The 26,306-nt window shown below is 46.1% G+C and overlaps 1 protein-coding gene and 1 long non-coding RNA gene across 2 annotated transcripts in view; one reads left to right on the forward strand and one right to left on the reverse strand.

Moving 5' to 3' along the window:
- Positions 1-5,231: 5,231 nt before the first annotated feature.
- On the forward strand, positions 5,232-7,012 carry LOC108498348 (C2 calcium-dependent domain-containing protein 4C-like). The gene is made up of 2 exons (XM_017816934.1): positions 5,232-5,306; positions 5,589-7,012. The coding sequence occupies exon 2, from the start codon at positions 5,644-5,646 to the stop codon at positions 6,940-6,942; it is 1,299 nt and encodes a 432-aa protein (XP_017672423.1). The 5' UTR covers positions 5,232-5,306; positions 5,589-5,643; the 3' UTR covers positions 6,943-7,012.
- LOC108498349 overlaps positions 5,572-26,306 on the reverse strand; it is a 31,198-nt gene continuing 10,463 nt past the window's right edge. Inside the window, exons 4-5 of the long non-coding RNA XR_001875152.1 lie at positions 18,421-18,583; positions 5,572-5,652 (exon numbers count right to left, since the gene is read on the reverse strand). This is a non-coding gene — a long non-coding RNA (uncharacterized LOC108498349). The remainder of the gene's footprint in view (positions 5,653-18,420; positions 18,584-26,306) is intronic.

Genomic DNA, 26,306 nt, shown 5'->3' on the forward strand with positions numbered 1-26,306 from the left:
AGAACTACCATCAAAAGAGACTGCATTAGGCCAAAGTGCAGGAAGAGTCCTTCTGTCAAGGCTCCCAGCACAGAGACAGTTGCATGAAGTGTTGATTTGTGCCTTTGTTTCTGAGCAGGGAATCTGCAATGAGTGCAGGTGAGGAGCTGAGGACACTGTGTTTGTTTAGTTCCAAGAAAAGGAGGCTGAGGGGTGACCTGGATGTTCTCTGCAGCTTCCTGAGGAGGGGAAGGGGAGTGTCCAGTGACAGGGTGTGGGAATGGCTCAAAGCTGTGTAGGAGGGGTTCAAACTGGACATTGGGAAGCATTTCTTTACCAGGAGGGTGGTCAGACACTGGAACAGACTTCCTAGAGAGGTGGCCAGTGCCAGAAACCTGTCAGTGTTTCAAGAGGCACTTGGACAAGACCCTTAAAAACATGTGTTTAACTTCTGGGCAGCCCTGAATTGGTCTGGCAGTTGGACTGGGAGATCCCTTCCAGCTGAAATATTCTGGTCTATAAGTTATTAGGTTGTACTGCCTGATTTTATTTTTATTTTTACCCTGAGCGAAATATTAGTGATAATTCTCATATTTCATTAACCCTACTACAAGTCACAGCACAGCAACTCAGCAAAGCCACGAGATGCTCATTACTGCCCTAACACAGCACATCTCTGTGGAAAGACATGAGCAGTTTGGTGGACTTCTCTTCATAAAACCCTCAGAAGTATTTGTGGGGCCTAATGGGAGAGGCCAGCCCTAAAATGGGGCTGTTTGCCCAAATAACAAGTTAATCTTCCACACCAGAAGAGTGACCTGAACACCACACTCTGGGGGCAATTCTGGGTCTGCTTTCACCATATCCCAGAATCTTGAAAGAAACACAGACTCTGCAATACAGAGCTGCAATTCCTGGGAAAAGGCATGGGAATTTTTAGGCTTTCACCAGGGTCAGGCCTGTAAAATTTTAGTGAAACATTCACTAACAAGGCAGTTTATACTCAGTCCCTTGGACATGTGTTCTTTCTGTCCAGCTGCAAGGTTTGCTCCCACCCAGCCTGCACCTGCATAACCTGGCTGTGATCTCATGGCTGGCCTGTCAGAGCCAGCAGATGTCCAGCAACAAAACTGTCAAACTACCTTCCTGGGCAGACATCCTTGAACTGCAGGATAATATTAGTTCAGTGGAGGAAGATCAGATGCTTTCCTGTCACCCTTCAGAGCAGTGGCCTTGCACATCCAGGGCCAACAGCAGTGTCCTTTTGAGCACCTCAGTCCTTTTCCCCTTTGAAGTTTAACCACCCCTGTAAGTCCCTGCTGGGGCAGCAGTTTGCCAAGCCCTGAGTCACTTGTGCCTCCCGAGCTGGAGCTGTGCAAGGCAGCTCAACATCCCCCTTTTTTCAGAAGCAAGCAGAACAAGCAGAGCCTTTCTGCCCCTCATGTTTTTTTTTTTCAAATAAATAATCTCCGTTTCTTTTGTCTTCCTTTCTCAAGCCAGTTCCATTCTTCTTTAGGATCCTTTTACCAGCTTTCCTAAACTGCCCAGGCCGTGTGCTAAACCCTCTGATGGTGCCAGGAAATCCCCTCTGCTGCTGAGTTTTTATCCTGGTTGTCCATGTGTAGAACCTTGCCTTTTCAGGAAATTGCCTGAACAAAGCAGTGGAGCTTGTTTTGCCCCAGTCATAGGAAATGTGGATAATTAATTATCTGTTCTGTGATGTGTTTCATGATCCTGATAGCCTTTAAAATATTTTTCCAGTTCCATTCTTTTCTACCCTGTTCCATGAAAGCATCAGGGAAAAGAAATTTAACATCATGCAGACAAAATAGCGAAGGTTTTCAGATTTGAGTAGACATGAAGTAGATACTGCCTGGAACTGGGTGTATTTCCATAAAACATGGAAAGGCATCTAAAGCCAGATGTGATTAGATTCAGGTATAGACCTAGACTTCAGCCCAGGAGATTGTTTTGCTGATTTCAGCAGCAGTGGAAGCAGGGACAGCAAACCTTTCTCGGATTTTGCGTGGCAATTCTCAGCTTCTCACCACAGGACCACGTAATGTGCTGGTAGGAATGAATTCTTTAGTTCACAGCTTTACATTTGTACAGTTCACACTGCTGTGCCATGAGGTACTTGAGATACTTTGCCTGAAGTGCCCAAGTGCCTGAAGGGCCCCACAGCTCCTGTGCCCTTCTGCCAAAGCAGCTCTTGGGCACTTGTTCTTTCATGTGTTCATTTAAAGGAGCAGGGACACTTGCTGTGCAGAAACCTGCCTTTGCTGGTGAGGTAAAATATAAGCTACTATAATGTACTAAATAAGAGGAGAAAGATCAGGTTGTCAGATGAGTTTTGCTGAACCTCTGTTACCATTTTGTGTTACTAAACAAGAAATGCAGAATGACTTGATTCAGGCCAGAAGTGGAGAGCAGACTGCTAAGAGGTAGCTTTGACATTTGTCACAGTGACAGGAAGGCATCAATGTGCTGTACATTTGCAATGATATCAGTCTGGAATGAAACAAGTCAGTGCCTCTCAGTTGATTGAGGTTTTCTACCAAGAAGCAGCAGCTGAATTACTGCTACTTTCTTTAGGAAAATAAAACTGAACCGGGTTATTTGTTCTCACAGAGGCCTGTGGAAATGTTGCATATTTTAGGTAATATGATGCACTGAGCCATGGCTGTTGCTTTAAACTCTTCTGTGCTGCCTCATCCATGCCTGTCTTTGATGCCTCCTCCTTTCACAGCAGGGCAGGAAGTTTTTCTTTCTCTCTCCACTCATCTTGGCTGGATAGGGAGGGTTTCACCTCCCCTGGTGCTCATCACCAAAAGGCTGCCAGCTCTTGAAGCCCTCCTGCCTCTCTACCCTCTACAAACCACTGGAAGGGTTCTCCTGGCACTTCCAGGCCCTCGAACCAGCGAGTTTTAAACAGGTTTTGGACCTTTCCTGAGTGGGGCCGCTGTGCCCAGTGAAGGCAGGAGAGAAATAATATCAGTGTAACATGCCAAGGAAAACTCCTGACTTTGTTCTGTGTTGCTCTGGGAGGAGATTCCGTTCAGTCTCAGGTTTTCCAGCCCCTGGCGAGATCCCAGGCTTTCACCAGTTATTGGTACTGGGGTGGTAATAAAGCCTTGCCACAAATTATATCTTTTCCGGTTTAAAAGTGGATTATTGCAGACGCATTTTTTATAGCAACAGGAAGCCTTGTTGGCAGCACATTTTAATTATGCTCTGAAGCTAATCAAGGAAAGAGAAACAGCTTTGAACACAGGAAGCTACACTCGCAGATCTGAGTGCCTATTTCCAGGGGGGATGTATCAAGTGCTTAAGTGTTGCCGCACTGCCGGCGCTCAGCGATCTGTTAAAGGGCTGGGAAGTGCCGGCTCAGGCAGGGCGGGACACACCACCCCGTGTAAGGCACCTGCTCGCTCTGCAGGCACTGGAGGGAGACAGGCAACTGCGAGCAGGGGACTGATCACCCGCTGGAAGAGCCCTCGCTCTTTTCCTTGGGAGCCTAAAGAAATCAAGTACCTCTGACAGAGTGGCTGTTTTATTTCACCACTGCCCGATGCCAGCTGGGCACTCAGGATACCTGAGCCCAGTTGCCATGATTGCTGTATCTGAACTACTTCTGTCATCTGTTACTGGAGGCAATGAAGTTCCCACTAAAAAGCTCAATTTCCTTAATTTTTCTCCATGTTTAGAGTCAAATATTTCTTTGGTATTCAAAGCAGAGGTGTGTAAATTGGAACTAGCTCACTTTCTCTTTGGAAGCTGCAGGATGTATAGTGCTGTATTGCCTGGTCTGAATGGATATCAGCTCTGTGGTGCTTCCCAAAGGAGAGCATCCCAGGGTCTCCAATAACTCCTCTTACCATGCTGCTGAAAAGTCTCATTAGCTGGAGAAAGGATAAACCCTCTCCAGAAGCCTCTAAATTAGATTAGAGATTATTTGAACCATACTTACATCAAATAAGTCCTTTTAAGTAAACTACAAGAGCACCAGCAACTGCAGCATTACTGGGACCTCTGGGGTGTCCTGAACCCTTTTACAAATCACGGCAGAAAGAATTTCCTCTGATTTTAATCACTAGAGGATTATTGTGCAAGTGAAGCTTAACTGGTGTAAAACAAGCAGGAGAGAGGCAGAGCTCAAACCCAGAACATGTGTGTTCCCTGCTAAACCTTTCAGCGGGTTCAAAATGTTCCCTGCCCCTGTAACCCCCCGGATTTGTTTTCTCTGAGCACATCTCATCTATTTTGAGCACTCAGTAAACATGAACTTTAGCTCTTCACCGGCAAAAGGAAAGCGGAATATTATTTGTCTGTTATCCCTGTGTTACAACCTTCAGCTGAGCGTTCGGCCAACCAGTTTGTCAGGCCTTCCTGGCTTTGCAGTTCAGGTTGGTATCTGCAGCTCGCAGGATAATTATAGAGTTTGCAGGTCTGTCCAGGCGGTGCTGCATTGCAGAACTGTGCCGAGAAAGTTGCTGGATCCCCCCGGCTCAGTGCGGTGCCCGTTCAGTGTCACACAAGTCTGTGTTTTTGACACGCCAAAGCATTTTCTGCCGTGTTTTTCCCCTCACTGCATCTGCATTGCTGGGTTTGCCGTGGCTCAGTATCGCTCATAAGGACGCGGGGTCAAGGCTCCGTTGTCTCGTGTTCTTTGTGGGTAATGAGGAGGGGGCGACACACATTCACATGCAGAAGGGCAGCGAAGTTCTTTACAAAGGAGCTTGAAAACCGCAATCCCCGCTTCGTATGGCTCCAGTGCTGGAGAGCCGCCAGCAGCTCCAGAAGAACAGAAGCACCAAACAACGCTGCTTTTGTCCCGGGTTTGTTAGTTAATCTCGGGACGCCTCTGTAACAGCCATTAATCAGAGAGGGAGCCGGGAGCAGGGGGTGATGTGCTGCCCGGGCAGCCCCGTCCCCTCCCGCAGCGGCTCCGGGGGCGTGGGGCGGCCCTAAAGGCGCTTTCCCGGGACAGGCCCTTGTCCGGGTCCCTCCGCCCTGCCCTGGGCACGACTCCGGCGCCCACACCGTGTCCAGCGGGGCAGCAGCGGTGCTTTCCCTCCTCCTCCTCCTCCTCTCCCCGTGTGAGAGCGGCAGGCGCGGCCGCCAGCCCGGCACCCCCTTCTTTCCTGCCCTCCCTCGGGCAGCCCCCTCCGCTCCCGTCCCTCCCTCCCCGGGTGGGAGGTGCCCGGTGCCTGTAGAAAAGGGCCGGCTCGGGGCGGCCGGGAGGTGTTGGCGGCTGCCGGAGGTGCCCGAGCCCGGCGAGCAGCGAGTCGGGGGTGCTGCCCAGAGCGGGGCTCGCACTGCACCAGGTACGTGCTCTGCTCGGGGAGAGGCGCGGGGGGCATTGCCAGAGAGGGACGTTTGCCCCGGTAGAGTCGGTGCTGTTTTCTCTCTCTAGCGGTTTAGTTCTGTCCTGTTTGGCTTGGCTAGGAGTGGTGCGCTGGGCAGGGGCTGTTTGGGACCCGTGGGTTGAATAGGCTTGTGCCAGTCCTGCCTTGAATGGCGCCCTCGGTGCCTTGCTCGCCTGTCCGTGCCCTGTAGTCTGTCCAAGAAGAATGTTCACGTACTTTTTCGCCTCTGTGTGTCTGCAGGTGGATTTGTCCATCGGGCTTTTCCCCTTTGAGGACCTCCTGCTCAGCTACAGCAATGTGGTTCCTGGAAAAGATCAGAGCATCACATGAAAGTGGAAATCTCCCTAGCTCTTCCTTCCTGGGACTGCCACATGGCCAAAACCTGTCAGAAAAACCCCGACTGGGGGCTGCTGCTTTTCCAAACGTGCTCACCCCCGACAAAATCCCCGAATTCTGCATTCCCCCCAGGCTGACCGGCTCTGGCTCCATTAAGGGCACTGGCTCCCACCAGAATCACAGTTCAGTGGATGCAGCTTTTACCTCTGCCAATAGCCCCAGCTCTTTGCCACACCTCATCCAGGTGGAAAGTGTTGAAGAGGAAATGACAGCCCTGGAGGATGAAAGCACCAACTCGGACCCCCAGTCCCAAGCAGCGCTTTCCCTGCCCCACTTTCCCAGAGCCCCCACTTCCTATGGCTTCTACACTTTGCTGGAGAGCCCCCACACCAGGAGGAAGGAGTCCATCTTCCACGGTGACCCCCGCGGTGCCCTGCCCAGCCTGGTGCTGCCTCGGTCCAGAGCCAACACCTTCAGTGGCAAGGGCAGTACCTCTAATCCCATTGCCATCAGCTTTTCCTCGGTGAGGCTGCCTCCCAAGCAGCTCTCTCTGCACAGGCAGGGCGCCTGTGACAGCGACACTGCCTCCTCCAGCGAATCCTCTCCTTTCAGCTCTCCTCTTCTGAGCAGGTCCCCTCCCAGACCCTGCTCCCTGACCAAAGCACAGAGTCAGGAGGGGTTGCTCTGCCGAGCACTGAAAGCCAAGAGCAAATCCAGCGTGGCCAGGAACAATTCCCTCTCTACGGAGGAGAGCAGCTCCACCGATAACAGCCCCAGCGCCATCAGGAGGGCCTCGGAGGGGCTGCTCGCCACGCGGACCTTCAGCACGTCCTGCTCTCCCCTCTTTCCTCTGGACCTGCCCCGCAGTCGGGAGAGGCTGGTGGGAGAGAGCACGGTGGTGATGGACAAGGGGGGGCTGCTGAGGCTGTCGGCCGAGTACTGCTCCGAGAACGAGCGGCTGCGCATCCGCCTCATCAGCGCCGAGGGCCTGTACGAGGACTCCGTGGAGCCCAAACACATCAACTGCTGCATCTCCTTCTCCCTGGTGCCAGGAAAAACACAGAAGCAGAGAAGCACTGTTATAAAGAGGAGCAGAAATCCCATCTTCAACGAGGACTTCTTTTTTGATGGCATTGCAGAGGAAGAGCTGGGCAGCCTCTCCATGAGGATGAAAGCCACAAATAAAGGGTGCAGTATGAGAAGGGACTACACCCTGGGAGAACGGCAGCTGCCTTTAATGAGTATGTTGTCAGTGTAAGGCTTCAAATATTGAAATGGAAATTGTCTTCTGAAACTTTTCTACTAAATAAAGTTTTGGGTTGAGTTTACGTTGGGTTTTTTCTTAAGTGAGAAGCACTGCCTTGCTTGGTGTTACCATCATGCTCTTGTGCCTTGTTTTGCTGCTTAACACTTCAAACTCTGTCAGGTATTTGGCATTGAAAGGTGGCTGTGGAGCAGACCTGCCTGGAGATAGTAGGACAGGAGGGCAGGGCCTTTAGGATCAAGGATTAGGCAGTTATCAAGTCAAGGCTGTTCTTGTTTATGGCTTTCAGGCTGTGGAAGTGATTTTCACCCATCCTGGTCCCTAAGCAGGTATGAAGTGTGTGCACACAACATCTGTTCAATGGACCTTCTGTCAGCACTCACATTTACACAAACTAATGTTGTAATGAGCCCTGTATTTGTGGAGGGGGAGAGAGGGAGAGAGAGTTTGGGAATCAGCTCTCCTACAGCAGGGGTGGAGGATTTGGATTCCCAAAGCCTGTGTAAGTTTGTGTTGAGGATAACAAGCTCAGCTTCTGAGCAGCAGGTAGAAGCCACTGCAGGCAGAGCTCTTTCTTTATACAGACCTACACTATCAACACTGAACAGGCTCCTGCCAGGTGATTGCTGCAGCAGCTTGACATCTTCATTTACCTTGGCTTTCCCCATGGTTGATTTCCCAGCCCTCAGAATGAAGTTGCCAGGTAATTTTGGTCAGGAATGTACCCTAGAGCTATAACCCTCAGCAATTCAGCTATTGAATCCTTTCTGAAGCTGGAGCAGATAAGATATCAGTAGGCAAGGGCAAAGGACACTTTGGGATCTCTGCACTGAATTCCTGCTGCAGCTGATGACTTGATGCCTACCTTGCCTAAGTCATTGTCATACAGTTGGCACAGCACCAGGAGAAGCACAAAGGAGAGACCACCTTCCTTTTCTTTTTCCTCTTTTTTTTTTAATTTTTTTTTTTCCTCTCTTGAGGTGGACTGAAGGCAGGGTAAAACAGATAAACCAGTAAAGAAAATTAGAGGAGACAGAAACTCTGCCTTGAAAGCCCAGGCCTGTTGCTGCCTCCCTCGATTAAGTTGCAGGTTCATTATGTGGAGGTAGATAAGCCTTAATGGAGGAGCAATCCACACAGAAAAGAAAGGCTTTCTTTTGTGTTCCCTGTGAGGCTGTAGAAACAAAGCCTTGCTTGTGCCCAAACATACAGCTCGAGAGCTCTTTCCCAAGGATTCTAGCAGAATCTCCCCCTGGCCCACTCCGGTAAGAGTCTCATTGCCTGCCATCATGGGACTGTTCATGGGGAGATTCTGGTGTTCCTTGCCCAATGGATCACTTGATTCTGCTTCAGACCAGAGAACCTCAGGAGGGATATTTTCACTCTGATAGCAGAAAAAGCCCAAAGAGTGTTAACGGTGACTATGAGTGCTCAGAAATGCCACTGCTAATCCTTGATCCAGCTCATGTGAGGTGCTTCTAAAAACAGAATCCTGGTGCTGGCACACTGAGCAGATGGAGATGCTCCCCTGTCACTTGCATTCCTGAGTCCAGGCAAACTGACTGTAAGGGATAAACTACAGAAAGTGGGGGAAGTGAAATTAAAAAACGTGACTTCAAGGGAGAATCAGTAATGCTGCAAAAAATGAAGCCTATTCAGCTGGTCGTTGCATGGGGGCTGCCAAAGGAAGGCAGAGGCTCCCTCTTCAGGCTTGTCGCTCGTCCACCAGCACATTTTTAGTTTTGGGGTTTAGGGTCTCCACAGAGAACGGGGTGGGGCTGAGATGATCCAAGAGGGAACGGTGACGTGCATCAGAGGATCACAAGCAGTCACGGCGTGGTGGGTGTCTCTCTGCCCTGCGCTGTGTGCCGTGCCAGTGCCGTGCTGCAGGGGCACAGGGTGAGGGAATGTTCAGCTGGGAAGGGGCCTCTGGATGTTGTAAATGGAATTAATTTGTTCTCAATGCCTCTTGTCCTGTCACTGGACACTGCAGAGTAGAGCCTGGCTCCGTCCTCTTCACTCCCTCCCAACACATATTCATACATGTCAACGAGATCTTCTCTGAGCCTTCTCTTCTGCAGAGCAGTGGCCGTGCTGGAGTCACTGCCATCAGAGAAATGTGCTTCTGAAGCCTCATCCTGCAGCAGGCAGGGAAGGAGGTAAGTCCTTGAAGAAAGTCCTCCCTTCCTGTCATAGGAAAGTAAGTTTCCAGCTGGGCTTATCTATCAGGCACTTAAAGAGGTGAAGGCAATATCTTAGGTTGGTTGAAAGGAAACTGAGCTGGTTTCAAGGCTCTTTAAACAATGACTTATTTCTGAGAGGTTTGATGACAGGCCTGCAAGTTAGAGGGTGACAGAAAGCAAAGCAGTAGAAGACTTGCAGACCCAATTCAAAGGCAGAGTTTAAGCCTGGGAAGGACTGATAGACTTTGCCTATGTTTCTCTGATGAATAATTTAAATTCAGGTTTTTCTTGATAATTTTCTTCTTTCACGTAAGAACTTTGAATGAAGTACCTGTTTAGTACATTAGTCAGACTCAGGACTAGGTCTGTCTGTACCACTAGACAAAAAACAGTTTTGGTGGGGTCCCACCCCACTTTAGTGTGTCTTTTTACATGTTGGGTTATTTGATCCCGTTTGAGCTTTGGGTTGTTGCTTATCGGGTGTTGTTCTCACTAACAGTGCAAAGCCATAATGCAGTTTGAACACTTCCATTTGCTTGGCTGTTGGAGGGCACAGGGCTTGTTTTGCTGAGCTCTGAGAGGTGAGCTGAGCTGTAAGTGGGGAACTCCTGCGGTGCTGCCTGTGCTGCAGCTGCTCCCGTGAGCGTCAGCCTCGCTGGGGCAATTACGTAAAACACCTGCATAAGCAAACACAACAGCAACTGGATACTCCAGCCTGGAAAAACTCATGATGCCTCGATGCTTTCAGGTTAGAGTCAACAGCAAGAAGAAAATCCACCCCCTGGCATTAGCAAACGGCTCCTCAGAGTTAGGAAATATCATCTGCAGAAGTTTTCTCAACTTCTAAAATACCATGAAAATGTGGGAGTGTAAATGACTCAAGCCAAACTCCTGTTTCGGGGTAGCGATCAGCTGTGTTCAGTGGTGCTCACAGGTTGGAAGATCACATCTTAATTTAAATTTAAAAAAAACCTCCAGACAGTTTGAGGGAAATAAGGTCTTTGTGCCAAGATCCTGGACTCACGTTTTGCTAAGCAAATATTATTTGTTTCAGCTGCTCTGGAAGTACTACTTGTGCTGGCCTTTTCAAACCCAGCCTCTTCCATTCTGGAAAAGAAATGTTACTGCAAAGCAAGTATTGTGTTTTTCTTTCCAGAAATCCCCTCAGGTTGTCTCCAGTACAGTTCGTGTTGCGATACGCTGAGGTACGGGAGGGGAAGATGCAATTCCTGTAACTGCTGCTTTTCAGGTGAGGTTCAGAAATAATACCATGGGAAGCAAATAGCTGTGACCTAAAAAGCCTGACAGGACAGACCTGTAGACTGGGGATTAGGCAGCATAGTGTCTGCAGTATCGAATTCTATTGATTGCACCACTTTTTCTGAGCTGCTCCCATTTCTCAGGCTGGCTCTGGAGAGGCACTGCTGGACACAGCACACGCTGCTTCCAAGTGCTTCCTCTGAGGGGGCTTTTCGGAAAGGGAACTTCTGCTCCTGGGGCTTGGCTTTTCAGTCAGCCACAGTGACTGTGGTGAAAGACTGAACATATGAGGGGGCCTCATGGGCAAAAATGCTTCTATTTTTTCAGTCTAGCCAGTGATTGCTGTGGGCAACTCTGAGTTTCCTCGGAGAACTGAGGAAAGAACAATTAGATGAATGTATAAATCTGCAAAAAAAGCCTGTCTGTGGGTTGCCAAGCTGGGGAAGCTGTCCTGGAGAAGTCTGTGTAAATTGGATTGTGTAGAAGGACCTCTTGCAGGACCCCAGGGAGGCCGTGCCACAGAGCCTGTGCTCACCGGGCCATCCCATCTCTCCAGCAGCGTCAGGGATGGGCACTTGTCCTGTGTCCACCTGAGGGATCCAGAGCTTGCAGAGGTGGCTGAACTCTGGGGCCACGATCTTTGGCCAGGGTAGGAGAGGAAATGAGTCACATCTGTTGATAGCTTTTGGCAGCAGGATGTTTGATTAAAACAAACAGTGGCCCTACGCTCCCCAAAGGAATGGTGTAATTAGGGCCTATCAATTACTGTGTGCCCCAACAGAACAATGCAGGGGAGATTGATCTGCATTTTGAAATGAGGTGGCATTTCAGTATAGACCTAATGCTGCTGACTGAAATGTACTCTAATATCATTATTAGTAGTCTTAGAAGAAAAGATAAAATGATGCCGAACAATGCGTCCTCACAGCAGAGATAAAACAAAGTTTATTGTTGCAGAGTGTCTGTGAAGGAAACCACTTTGCATCAAGGTGGTGGATGTAAAACAGAGGTGCAGATGCCCCAGAGCAGGCCCAGCCTGGGCTGGGCACAGTGTTCATGCTGCCTGCAGGGTGGGGAGAGGGGCACACTCTTCTCTGGGTAACAGCCCATCGTGCCTCCACTGGGGTTGATAAATGAGTCGTGTTTTGTGCTGCTGGTTCTTTGCATTTGAGGAGTCCTTATGAGAGGAAAAGAGCTTCCAGTAGTTCTTTGTTCCTGTCAGGAACAGAAATGGCTACAGCCCAGGTTCCTGGTGGTATATGGCAACTGAGGGGAGGTACTGGGAACTGAGCACAGTCAGAGAGGAGAGGATGGGTCCAACAAACAGGAGTGAAGAGAATTAACAGCCAAAGGTGACCCCACAGCTCTGTCTTCTGATTTTGTTATTCCTTCTGCTGTTACTTTTCTATTTCTGGCTACAAATGTTCTGATGATGCAAAATTAGCTACCCTGAGTGGTACAGTGAGACCCTGACCTTGTCAAGCATTGCATGTACCAGACAGGAAAGCACTGAACACGTTTTTCCAGCTTGCTCTGTTCTGTTCAATCTTAATGATTTTTCTACTTGCATTGCTCAGCCTCTCCAGTGGCTTCATGCAGGAAGCATTTGAAGTAGCACAAGGTGAAAGAAAGTGCCTGAAAAACCTTAGGGTTGCTTGTTTTTAGTGGGAGGACCAGCCAAGGTTCTGGGTGTTCATGACTTGCTGTGGTGAGGAAGGACACACAGAAGCAAGTCACAGCCTGTTTAAACTGTTACTGTGAATTACAGGAGGTCACTCAGGTTTAATTTTCCAAGGCTTGCATCCTTCCATGCTGTGGGTTTCCTGTGGCTGTGTCTCACCATGTTCCTCAGCTGCCTGTAGGGAAGAGCTTTTCCCTGTCTGGACATCACGGCTGAGAAAGACACTGGGAAAAGCTCTCGGGGAAGAGGCCTGTATTAAAGGTGCTCATTTGTTCATGTGCAGAGGCAAAGGATGAGATGACATAGCTTAGATCAGCATTGCATGAATATTCATGACTATTTCTATCATCCCTTTACAAAAGTGCACAGGTCCAGAAGGTGAAACCACTTAACTCCAATCTTTGTCCTGTTTTTGGTGGGGTGGGGTTTTTTTTTGTCAAATCTTCCTGTGCTAACCATTGGCTGTTTCCAGTGAGCAATAAACATGAACTTACCATACCAACAAATATCACAGCAGTAACAGATGTCTTGAAATGCCAGGGCCAACCTAAGTTTGTCTTTGAGGTTTCTGTGGTTTCACAAGATTATTTAATTTAGGTAATTGTGACTCTAGAAAACACCCTGGTTGTAAGATGTGTTGCTTGATCCCCTCTGGTACCCCAGTGCCCACCTGCCAGAATTGCTTCCTGCTGAGATCCCAACCTTTAGATTTTGCAGGAGTTGGGCACTGGGCCCAGCTGCTCTTGCAGGGCTGGGTGCCAGAACTGCAGCTGGGCTGAGGCCCCAGCACTGCCCCTGCCTGCCCAGGAACAGCAGGACAGAGCTCTGGTGTTATCAGGCTCAGCAGGACCTGCTCCCAGAGCTGACCCTGAGCTGTGGAGCTGAAGGGGAGAAGGGGGGATCACCCAGTGAAGCTTGTTAAGGGCAAGCAGCTCATGCTGGGTGTTGGCAAAAGCAACGTCACAAATGGTGGAAAAGTGACTGTGGTAAATTCAGACTTTCACATCCCTAATTAGCTGCTGTCAAAGCTGCTCCAAGACAGTGACTCAGCTGTGCAGCCTTGGATCAGTTGGGCTGTGGGGGAAGGAGGAGAGCCAAGCCTCCTCAGGTGATTTCTCATGGGTAGGAAAAGTTGTGTCAAGCACTGAGTGGTGTTTGCCTGCCTTGTTTGTCCACCAGGGATGGAGGATGGCTGGGATGGAAGTGCAGGCATTGCCAAGGGGGGTTCTGTAACCCCACTTAACTCTGTCCCCCTGACAGAGGATGCTGTGCACCTGAGAAATAATTTTGTATTTTTAAGATAAAACTTCTGACTTCTGTTCAGAAAAGTTACAAAACTATTCTACAGCCTTGTTGCTTATTAACCCAGCTGTCTTCATAGCAGGATGCTTTGCTGGGGTATGTACCCAATCCAGAGGAATCGGAAACAAAACCACTGTTTGTACGAAAAGTTCATGAAATGGAGAGTTGTTCTTAACCCACGGGGAGAGCTAGACATTGTCCAAGTCTGCATAAAGCTTAAGCACAAATCTAATTCAATATGAGTTTCCTAAGACTTGTCCTAGATGCATCTATTGGAAAGGAACAGACACATCTAGTAAATGTAGAGCAGGAGGTGTGGGAAGCAGCTGGAATATTTCTGTCTTGTTCTAAAAGTGCCCGTGGCCTTCTTTAGCCATCTGCTGTGAAGGTATTCTGCCAGGAATGAATGGCCTAATGTTGCTTCAGGAATGGGACTGGGTGGAAGTTACGGGACAACTGACATGTCCAGCTGACAGGAATGACTTGTCACTCTTGGAAGTTACTACGAGGGCACAGCAGAAGACAAGGTTTTAATGTGGAGAGGCCCACAGGAGCAGGATACTCAAGAATTGCACAAATATGAACTGAAACAAAGGGAGATTTAATCTGTGGGACCTTCTAAAAGGTCAAAATGCAGCATAGTCCCAGGGAAGTTACTGGAAGAAAAACTGATGAAGTAGAAAACCAAAAAGCAGAACTAGGGCTACCAGCATAGAGCTCATCTGCTCCACTTATTTATGGTTCCACTCAGTGCTTGTGTTGTAAAGAAACACTCTTTGAAGACTGGGTACCACTCATTTCACTTTTTCTTGATAAGAAGTACTTTCTCCTAAAGAAAAACAGTCCTTGTTATGGCATTGGCCTGTGACTTTTGTCCACTTCAGAGTCACTGAATAGTTGGTGCTGGCAGGGACCCAGAGATCACCTTGTCTGACCTCTTCCCAAAGCAGGGGCAGCTCCAGCTGCTTAGGACCATGGTCAGCTCGACTTTCAGTATCTTCAAAGGGCAGAATTCCCCCACCTTTGCTTCCTCAGATCACACTTCCCTTTTCCTTTGATTCACTTTCACCTTCCAAACACAGGAGATGGTTTTTCTGTGCTTTGCTCATATGCTTTGCTAATACCAGAAATGTATATAGGATAAGATGTCTCACCCATTTTGGCTTTTTTTTAGAAGTACCACAAATATCTGTAGTCTGATCCTCCATGGAAAAGGAATCTCAGAAGAATGTCATGACTGCCACATTAAAAACTTGTAATGCTCATGTGAGGTGTAACGTCATCAGTACAAAATGCAAGTGTTGGAAAACTAAGCAAGACTTAAAACCTGAAAAGCCTTACATATTTACTGGTAAGAAAAACTTCAATATTGTGAGAAAGGTCTTAAACCAGCAGCACCCTGAGCCCCCAGAAAGGAACAGTATAGTAAATTTATTACTAGATACTCAAATACTCTTGCTTATCTCTTAGGAAACTAAGGCCCTGATCATAAAGATACATTCCTAGAAGGACTGGAATATTTGGGGCTTCTGTGCCTAAGCTTAAAACAGTGTCTGAAAGCTAACTGAATGATAACTGGTGTGCAGAGCATCTGCAGCTGGGCTTGGCATGGTTTCATGAGTTTGACAACTGAACTGGTGGACATGAGTAGCAATTCCTCTGGTACCTGAACTGAGTAGGTTTTATTATTCAAACTACTGAAGCTGAGTAGGGAACATATTTGTAGGAGTAGTTTCTGACAGTTCCCCTGTTTAGAACTCATGTCACTTGTAACCTACTCAGGAGCAGAGCTTTGGGCAGCACAGAGCACTGACCTGCACAGAACTGAGCAGGTCATGCAGACTGCTCCAGGGGACTGTTTTCCATGGTGTGTTATCTCTGGGATTAGGAGTTCTCACATGCAGACCCTGAATAAATCTGAGGGCTGGCTGATGTACCACAGCCTTTGGTACTGAAGCTGTCCCCCCTGGGCTCTCCAGCCCTCCCTGGGAGGGCCACAGCACCCAATGTCTGGTGCTTTGGGGTTCCTTTTGCTTTGGTTTTTTCCCTCCTGAGCCACTTGCTGCCCGAGCAGGGAGCTGCTCCTGCCATAGGCACGTGTCTGCCTGGGCTCTGCCTTGAGGAGCTCTGAGCTGTGAATTGTTCCCAGATCCAGAGCCTGAGCATTCATCTTTGATGCCACAGCTTCTTTTGTGTTCTAGTTGCACAGATAAAAGAGGTGGATTGTTCCTGCTGGATCCTCTGAACCCCAGCAGCTCCAAGGCTGGCAGCTCCTGCTTGAAGTCTGCTGATGAACATAATCTGGCAGGGCTGAAGGGCTGCCTTTTGATAACTTACCAGTGCACACCATGGGATTCAGGCAGGATCTCTTTCTCTGCTCATTACACCTGCATTGACAAGAGTTTTGACTGCACAGGCTGCAGGACTAAAGGATGTCGAGTCAAAGGATGAAAAGATTTGCAGCGTGTGATAAAAACATACCATAGTTAACATGGGATATATAAAAAATAATTAAGCCATGTCTCATCTGCATTTGGAAACCAGTGCTGTCAGATTAGAATATAACCAGTTCCAAAGCAAGAAAGAATATAAAAATGCTGATGTATAAAAAGAATGGAATGAGGAGTTGGATTGTTTTTTTTAATATAAAGCAGTCAAAACTGACTGTCCTTTGAAAGGCTGAGGGGTGTAAATCCCTTTTTTTTCATCTCTTTTCCTTATTTTCTTTATTCCATTATAGCAGAGAATGAAGAGTTCTCCTTGTAACCATGGTGCTGTTTATGGTTCTTGTTATTGAATTTAATTTGCACTAAGGCCTTAAGAAACAACTTAGAGAAAAGTCTTAATTTTGAGCTCTTCTGTAGCTGGAGCCTGTTAAATAGGTCAGTATGTTTTATGTTTCATTTGAGGGTTCTGTAATCAGGTTCTTGCCTGTCAGATGCAAGAACAGAAAAGTCATTGCTGGTTTTTGGCTTTTTGGTTTATTTTCTTCAGCACTCTCTCAGTTCAGTTTCTTTCTTAAGGTAATTGCAGATGCACAGCCCTGACTGAGAGCAGTTTAGAAGTGAAGACAGGAGTTGTTTAATGTTTCTCTGAAGAGTGACCCTGAACCCTCCTTACAAAGCAATTTACTAGATAAACATATATTATTTCACACATGTGATACAATGAAGTCTGAAGAGGAGCTTTTGCCCAGGATACAACAGAAGAGAAAATTCCTACTTACCATGATCTGGAATAGACCAGGCCTAGAGCCATCACCACGGTCACCTCAGGTTGACATCTCTGTATCTAGACTTAAGTGGATAAATCCAGGTGAGTAACCTGAATATGATCCTATTTTCATCTCTCATCTTGTACAGATTATGAGGAATAAGAAAAAGTGAAAGTAGCAAGTATGTGCCATAGTTGTCCCTCCAAAAATGTGGGTATAATAACAGCAACGACAGAAATCTGGGTGTATTATTGAAGAGAGAGTTGGACCCTGAAACAAAACATGAAATATCTCCAAGAAAAGTAGTGAGAATTTTATAAAACAGCTGACAAGAAAAAGATCATATTCTAGTGAATACATCACAAGGAAAACTGGGGATCAACTCCAGTTTAATTCATATTTAATGACAGGAAAGTTTTGGGCTCTGCAAAGCTACTGAATTGTCACCTACATGTCTCACACTGACTGATGTTGAAAATGTGGTAATAATTCTCTAATTTGGGAAGAGCTGGCAACACTTGGCTTGTTAGTGGTGCTCTTATACACTGAGTAGTGGTAGGTGCTTGTCATATGTCATCTCTCTCTCTCTCTCTCTATATATATATATATATCTTGTTAGCTGTATATTTTGGTTAAACTAACACAGGCCTGTGCTGTCAGAATGTCTGCAAACTACAAAAGAAGGAGAGGTAATAGGATGTCAAAGGAAAGGAATGATCCAGCACATCACACAGAACTTTAGTTCTAGAGGTTTCTTCTACACCACCTTCACTTCAACGTCACAGAAATACAAACATTAACAAAACCCACTGACTGAGCAGCACTAGCTCAGGATGTGAAGCAGAAGACATTTAATGAGGAAACTGCTAATATTAAAGAGTGTCTTAAAATACAATTATTGACCTCCTAATTTAATGAAGCATCACACCTCATGGGAACAATAGAAAAGTTTAGGGTATAAAAGAGACCTCCTTATATTTCCCATGAGTTTAAAATGGTTCTAGGGGAAAGGAAAAACCAAAAGACAAGGCCATGGTGATGTCAGGCTCACTGTCCAGGAGAGGAAAGGTGCTGGAGCTGCTGATTCACTATGTGCCTTGACCATATGAGGTTTTTCCCTCCCTCTCCCCTCTTCCTCCACTACCCCTCCAGTTCCTGAGCCTCTCTCTACAGGCACTAATAAATGTTGTGCATATTAATGGCTGATAAATGCAACAGGATTCTCCCCTGTACACGTGAGAGGGAAGCACAGGGCCAGACTCTGCATCCCTGCTCAGTGTGGATGAAAGCAGATCCATAATTTATGCTGCTGCTGAGTAAGTCCAGGCACCAGTGCATTGCAATGATTGATGTAACAAAGCTTACTCAGAAATGGCAGCACCAGTGATAGCTGATGGCAGGTTGTTTCTCTCTTGTAAGTGCATATTAGCTGTTACTTTTAAGGAAGAACAAAGGAAGGAAAGCCTGTTTTTTGCCTCAGTCTGACAGATAACACAGGAGGTTACACACTTCTGACTTTCCCCTCGTTGGTACATGACTGCTCAGGTGTGTGCCAGCCACTTGAAGTGGCTTTGGCCTGCACAGGAGAGGGTAACAGCTCTCCCTTGTGCAAGATCAGGGGTTGAAGATCAGATGAATGTATAACCAAGATGAATGTTTACCCCGTTCTTGAGCCCACAGTGGTTACAGCTATTACCTAAATCCAGACTGCTGGTACCCCCAGGCTCCCTTGGTTTGTTTTGGAATTACCTGTGGCCTCTCACCTGGGATTCAGTATCTGCTCTCCATGTGCACCCTGGACAAATGTTTTGAAGGACACTTTGCAACCATACCTATGTGCTGTCAGCCCCTTCATTCCCTGAGCTGCTGCTGCTCTTCCTTGGTGCAGCTCTGAGTGACCAAACAGGTTCCTGAGGGAAGGTTGCCCAGTGTGGTTCATCAGCTCTGTGGTGAACAAACTTGCCAGGCTGCCTCAAAGCTGTCAGATCGGTCGACCTGCCACGAAAACAAATTAACTTGATATAAAACTGCTTTTAACCTGTAATGTAGTGTTTTTGTGAGGGAAATTGTTGAATCCTCGTTTCACATAAACAGATATGTGAGTCATTACAGTTGAGCATGTTTATTGTACATGGCAGTCCTTTTCAAAACACACATGTTTAAACAGATGGCTTATGTTGACTATTAATGCAGTTCCTGCAATTAAGTTCAGTCGACAGAGACTGACACTCTATTGACATCAAAGCTGGGCTGTTGCATCTTCCCCTCATGAATGTTCAAATTGGGATCTGCCACTACAGCCCTGCTGAAATGTCAACTGTGATAAGTCACAATGGGACTGAGGAGCACAGATAAGGGACCTGGCTCTTGCTAAATTACTTTTTGACAGGGATTTACTATTTGCATATTCATGCTGTTACTTTTTCAGTGGGGAAAGTCCACGTTTGAGCAAGTTACTGCAAATAAACAGCAGCAGGGAGAGGCTGTCTCTCTGTCCCCCCAGACGTGGTGGGCTCAAACCACAGCTCTGCAGTGCAGGGAACCCAAGGGCACTGTGGGGCCGTGCTCTGCTCCCAGCACTGCCCCCTGCACGGCCCACAGGTGCTGCTGGCAGCTTTATGGCCCTGCAGGAAAACACCAGGAAACAGGGATGGCCACAGAGCTGGGGAAACCCAAAGCTCCTCCAGTGCAGTGCTGTCTTGAGGCAGGATATTGCAATAGGGGCTGGCAAAGGAGCAGCTCAGGTGGCACAGCCCAGACTGCAGAGCTGAGGCTGCTTTGGGGCTTTCTGCTCTGCAGCCCATGTCTCTGTGTTTAATAGGGACTGACAGGTTTCTCCTCCAAGAATTTGTTGCAGAGTTTTGGAATTGATGTAAACATTCACTCCTGTAGCAAAGTGTTTCATACTTGAGCTGTGCATTATGAGAAAAGAAGTGTCTCTCCTTCCTTTGAACTTGCTGATATTGTAATTTAATAATCTGCAGGTCTTGGAAGAAACACTGAACAGTTGTTCTCTATTCACTGTCTTTGTGTCACCCACGATTTTATAAGTCTGTTCTATTATCTGATGTGTTTTCCAGCCTGAGGAGTTCTGTGCTATTTCTGATATGGAAGAGGTTTTTGTACCTATTTTATCACTTTTTCCTGTATTAAGCCATCAGTATTTTAGTTGCCTATCTCAGTCATTTCCAGGTACATATCTGCAGCAGGTGATGTGTTGGCCATGAAGTTGGACTCTTATGGCTGCAATTTAGCTAAGAGGGTCTTCAGCCCCCTGTGATCCATTTAGGAGTGGTTGCCTGTAGCTTCTGGAGTGACATGGAGGAACAGCTGCAGTCAGGCAGGCTTAGTGAAGTAGGGTAACTAAAACAGCTTAGCAAGTGTGTTGTGTCTCTTGGATACTGCTTACATTCCCCTCCTTCCTTGGTGCTCTCCTAAAGCCAATTTCATCTTTAGGACTTCTTCTATTATAATCTTCACTTTAATTTACTGGTGGAAAAAAATGACCACAGCATACATTTCACCTGTATATTTAGAAAGAGATGTTTTCAAATGTCCTTTCACTATTCAGTGACAACTTTCTGAACGTGCCTGCATGGGACTGGATTTCCTACAGCCCAGAGCTGTGGAGTTAAACTGTTTTCCATATCTGCTCTAGCAGGGCCTGTGACACACATTCTTGAAAGACCTCCAAGTGTCACTGCACGATGCTGGACAAGGCTGAGGTTGAAGCAGAACAAGGTTCCTTTTATTTCCAAGCCTGGCACATCTTCAGGCTCACAGGGCTGGCACTGCACGGCAGCGAAACACTGCCCTAAGGCTGAAATACCACTCTTGGAGGAGGGAGCTCATTCTCTGTCACACTAATTTAACAATTAATCAAGCCTGAACAAGAGGAGAAACTTGATATGTGCAACCTAAAACATAACTTAATGACTGTTCTTTGAGTGGTCGTTGCTGGAATTAAAAAAACCCACTGTATTTGCGGGAAAGCCTCTTTGAGGAACAACATGCAGGGCTTAAATCTCTTCTGATTTGTTTTTTATTAGCAGAATTTCTGGGTTTTTATTTAACAAAATTTACACCACATGAGTAAAAGGGATAGCTCTATGTCTCGCTACATAAACTCTGTGACCTTTCATTTCAGTGAATATACTACAGTAAACATGGACTTTGCAGAGTTATTATTTCAGCACTCTCAGATAGTGTTCTGTAAAAAACAAACACACCATAACCAAAACACCAACTCCAAAAAACTCCCACTCAAATTCCCCAAAAACCTAATGCAAACACTTCACCTCAAACCCATCAAAACCCAAATCCACCTTTCCCAAAGGCAGTGAAATAGTCTGGCTAGAGCAGATTTACTCTCTGAACAGCTCTAGTTAGCATTTTAGTTGACCCAGAGCTCTGGGAAGGAAGTCTTAAAGCCAAAGGGACAAGAGCCTGGATGCTTTTCCAGTAAGGTGTAACTACAGTAACCAGGAGGCACAGCTATTAGCTCTGTCCAGAAAGAGAGGAGGAAAGTTGTGCTGCAGCTTGACTAAATATTTGTGAAGCTAATTTAACATCCTTTCACCAAGTGAGCCTATAATGCTCTAAAGAGCTGGGTAAAAATAACCTACAAAAACAGACTATTTTTATAACTTTTCTTGAAATATGGCTCTAGAGAAGTACAGGTAATGCAGAGGTACCACAAACAGTAGGAAGATGATTACAGTTGGAGCTCATAAAGCTGGTTATTTAGGTTGCTTGACACTTCTTGTCACTGGAGCTGGATTTCAGTCATATCTGTAACTTTGTCAAATTACAAGTGTTTGGTCTCATGTTTCCCAGCCTGAATGTTAACCACAGACTGTATTTTAGGGAGTAAATTAAAAATTTGTCTTGTTTCTGATCAAGCTGTGTGTGCATGAACCCTAAAGAGCAATTAAGGCTGATTAGCTCAGGCATGCAAGTGGAGTCAGACTTTGCCCATCGAGGCTGCTCCAGCCCCAGCACGGAGCTGGTACTTTTTGTGCTTTCGTTGATCCTCCTGCTAGAGCTCAATGGAGGGATCAGAAGGAGGAGTGAAGGCCTGGAGGAGGGAGGGGTCACCTCGGGCAGCTGGCAGGACATGGCAGCCTCTGCAGGGGTGGGTACGGACAGTGGTGGCTGGGGGGGAGCAGCCCAGCTGGCCAAGGAGTCAGCAGGAAAACAGCCCGCAGAGCTGGGCTCTGAGAAGACAAAAGAGGGAAGAGAGTAAAGGAGAAGAGGTAAAGCACTGGAGATTTGGGAGGGACTGTAGCTGCACTGGTCAAGGTAAGAAAACAAACAAGAGCAGCAGTTTCTCAAGCAGCGAAACCAGTTTATTGGTTTTGAGGATAAAATATCCCAGGTGAATAGAATTTGTCTTTTTATTGTGTGTTTTCTGAAAGCTATGTTTTGAAAAAAGCAATTTCAAAAAAATAACATTAACCATACCATGATTGCTACCACTGCAGGAAGCATCCAGAACTTTCCTGGAGCAGAAGTTTCCCTAGTTATTTCTGAAGGATCTTGAAAGAGGGAAATGGTTGTGCAGGGGATGGTGGGAGGCAGCCCAGGTAGTCACTTAGTCAAAACCTGATGAACACTGTTGGTTAGCAATGAATGTCTGCAGATAACATTCATTAATTAAGAATTTCTCAAATCTAAATTGTGGAAGAAAGTGAAGGAAAAATGATCACCTTATGGCTGCCAGTATTTCTTTAATCTTACTCCTTACTACGTTAAACAAATGATATATTTGTGTCGTGGCCTTATTTTTGGCTTCCTGTTTCTAAGCTTACTGGCATTTCCTCCTGCCACAAAAAGGCAAAACTAATTTACTGAGAGATTATAGGGCAGTTAGTTTGTGTTGGTTTAGGTGGGGATTCAGACTCTGTCTGACATTCAAGATTAATCCCTACTTCCTTTTGGCTTGTGGATAAATGCAACAAACTTTCCACAGTCACACAGGTAAATTAAGGAGCTTCGCAGGCAAAGCAAGAAAATCAGAATGCTCCTCTTTGAAAAGTTGTAAAATGCTTCAAAACAGCAGCTCTCAGTCTGACCTTGTGGCTGTTGAGCACCAGTGGGATTCCTGGGCTGTGCTTCCATGTGCTCTGAGGATGGGGGACCTTCCTGGCAGTGGCCCTGATGAACTGGGAGGCCCCAAAGCTTGATACTCAGGCAGATGTAGATGGGAATGGTGATCAGATGTTTGCTTTGTGGTTTGTTTTGGTTTTGTAGGTTTTGTTTTGTTTTTTTTACCCCTCAACATTTGCTACAAGTGAAGAGATCTTGCTTTTCCCATCTGGAGGCAATCTGTCTGCATGGAACAGAGCACCAACAGGGTTTTCCCTTGCTTGCATGTGGAGTATGAACCATCACTCGGGGAAAGACTTCTTGTCAGGCAGCCCGGCCATGCTGGGAGGTTTGGAATGCTGGAGGTGCCCTCATTCTTCTCTGTCATTTTTGGCAACTGAGTGCACACTCATAAAGCTGATTATTAGGTTGCTGGACGCTTCTTGTCACTGGAGCTGGATGTCAGTAGTTTGTATCTTTGAGGTGGACATCAGTAATTTGTAGGGCAAGCAGGGCATCCACACCCTCAAGGGACAGAGCAGGTGTTTGTTGCCTTCTGCACACAGCTGAGAGCAACTCGTTCCCAGGCCAAGGAGAGCTGGCAGGGCCCTGGCAGGAACAGGGGGATGACCATGTGCCTCCCCTATTCCCTGGTACAGGCTCACCCTCAGAGCTGCTGAGTTGCCATCCTTGATTCCCTGTTTTTAACTTAGGGATTTATGCCTTTGCAGGAAGTGATGTTCCCCATCTCAACAATCTTGCCTCTGTCTGAAACTTTGATCTTCCTTATTTTGTCCAGCCAAGAACCCAGAGCTTGGATTGGGTAAGACTGCACAGGAACCACTTTGGAGCATCATTAGTGAAGAGAAGAATTAATTCTCTCAGTTGTCTAATATTGAGAGAGCCCTATTTATCAGGACCTAAAAAACCCTCACCTTGGTACTGGAGGGTTTCTGTTTGCATTAGAAAAGGTGTTATTTATAGGTATCTTCCAGGAAAGTGCACATCCAGCATTCCTCATGGAGCAGAGAACAGGAAGTTTTCATGGTTAAGGACCGCAATTTAGGGACAAATCTGAGCTCACAGTGTAGGAGAGGCAACCACAGGATATCACAAACTTGTTAAGGATTGATGAGTATGTAAGAAGAGTCTATGCCAAATATTTCAAACTCTAGTTTTATGTTATAAAAATTGCTAAGTCTTGTGATTTGGTTTCTTTTAAGATGAACTAATATCCTCCAAAATAGTCACATCTAAATTACAAAAATGGAGATGAGTATAAGCTCTGGTTTTGGAATTAACTTCCCCAAAAAAGGAGCTGTAAGAACTAACCTGTATCCTAACATCCTTCAGTTTGCTAGCCAAGCTCTTCTATTGTTCTCCTGTAAAATATGCTCACCTGTCCTCTGATCATGTTAGTGGATACATTTTAATTCATCTTTCTTGACAAGGGGTGACCTATTCTCATGATGGCCTTTGTTTTTAGAAGTCCTAACTTGTATTACATGAGAGACTTGCAAGGGGCTGTTACATATGAAGGCACAATCTAGTTCTGTGTGCTTTTTCATATTTTATTATTTTAAATGATAAAGGTAAATATTAGCATCACAGAGGCACATCACATGGGCTCAACTGCTGTAAACTTAACATGAACAATATTATAATCAAACCAAAATGACAGTTGAGATTAGATGGTGTGTTACCAATATATTGACTTAGTTCACTAGTTTATGAAGTCATAAAGTTCTGCAGTGTGTAATCCGTGTGTGTGCCCAGCAGAGAAGGATTGCTATTTGTTAATTTTGCATCAGGTGGTTGGTAGAGGGGTTGTTTCCTTCTGGTAAAGGCCTCTCTGGAACAGGATTTCAGCCCCCTGGGATTGCCAGTGCCAGGGTTCCCCGAACACAGGGGATTACCTGGAAGGGAGGATAAAGCCTCTTCAGCTGTTCTTAAGGAACCACAAAGATCTAAACAGGCCCTTTGCCATTTCCTGCTTCCTGAACATTTCAGTGCATTTGCAGAGCCATTGTTTCCCCTCCTTAGTTATTCCTTGCCTCTACAAGAGCACAAAGCTTGCCAAGGGTTTGCAGCAATGTTCATTTGTGGGCCAGCCTTAGGACTGTAGGGCAATATGGCCAACTTCCAGATCACTGCTTTTTGGTCTCCATTTAAACAGCAGGACTATGAGTTGAGGTTTGCTTTTCAGCTAATTGTGGACTGTCCCTACAAACCAGGAGTGTCTGATCTGGTGCACTGGCTGACAGTCAAGTTAATTGTGCACAATCTTTGTGATCCAGTCCTCCTGAAGTGGGAAATCTTAAAACTTAAGTCCTGTTCAAAGCTGGTCTTCATCACTCTATGCTGCAAAATCTCAGAAAGGACCCATCTATCTATTTTAGGTTAGGGAACTGAAAACATTCTTTTTTTTTTTTTTTTTTTTTAGTTCATCTGAGAGCATATAATAACTTATGTGCCAAATGTATTTTTCAAGATAACTCTTCTGTGTTCACTGATGTTTTCCGAGTAATCTGAACACTCATTTTCTTTCATAAACAGAAAAATCTAAAATTTTGTAAATGTGTCTTTCTAAGTTGCCATCTCTTGTCTTTACTTACATAACTGGGTTGTATTTTGGAGCTTGATCTATTTAAATCTTGGTCTAACGTTCTATGGTTACATATTCTTAGTGTTTTTCACATATTCAGTAAAAACTACAGCTTTTCAAAATACTTTGTAAGTCGAGAAATTTTTATACAGCTTCTTGGCATTGGCTATGGAAGACAAAAATTGGGAAAAAAAATTCCAATCACAGCCTGAAAAACTCATATATGATTGACCTGCCTGATGTCATTATTAATTCTAATATGCTTTTATCCTTTCCTGACTACACTGCTTCCCAGAAATATTGTAAGTGGTGCTTCTGCACACACAGTTTAACTGCTGTGTAAACACACCCATCTGCTCAGTGTTTTCCTTCCTGCATAACTTTTACCTCAGTGGTAAAAGCAGCTGACTGAGGGCATTGGGTAAGAAGTGCATCTGATCCTGCAGATTGTCTCGTTGTAATGAGATCAGAAATCGGGTGATGTTAATTCTGTCAGACCGTGCCCACGTTGACAAATGCCAGGCAGAGTTCAAGGATTTGGGTGGCAGGACACTTCAGTGTCTGCTGCCTTAAATGCTTGAGTGTCAAGGAACAGCTTTGTTTACTTCTGGACAGCTCTGCCTTGGAGAGTGTTATAATTTAAAATGGCTTTTCTCAAACTGTATGTTGTCAAAGCCGATAACATTTGATGTGCTTATGGGCCAAATTGCTGGGTCATGGGAATCAGTATTATTCCAATGACTTCAAATATTTTTCTTGATCTCAAAAGAAGTAGCATTGCCTTCAGATGTGACCATTTTAATGTCAGAAGTGTATGCAGAGTGTTCATACGAAGTTTAGAGTAGTGGAAGTATTTCCTAAACTCTGTTAGAGACTGGAGGCGGGCTCCTTTTGTGCTGGTGACAAGTTTCAGAAGCAGGGTGCCATCAAAATTCAGCTCAGCAAAGCTACATTCAGCTCACTGGCTCCATATTTTGCACATAAAAAGCTCCCAGTTTTACCCCATGGAATTTTCCCACAGCAACT

The sequence above is a fragment of the Lepidothrix coronata genome, unplaced genomic scaffold (assembly GCF_001604755.1).
Source record: "Lepidothrix coronata isolate B3197 unplaced genomic scaffold, Lepidothrix_coronata-1.0 Scaffold58, whole genome shotgun sequence".
Taxonomy (NCBI): Eukaryota; Metazoa; Chordata; class Aves; order Passeriformes; family Pipridae; genus Lepidothrix; species Lepidothrix coronata.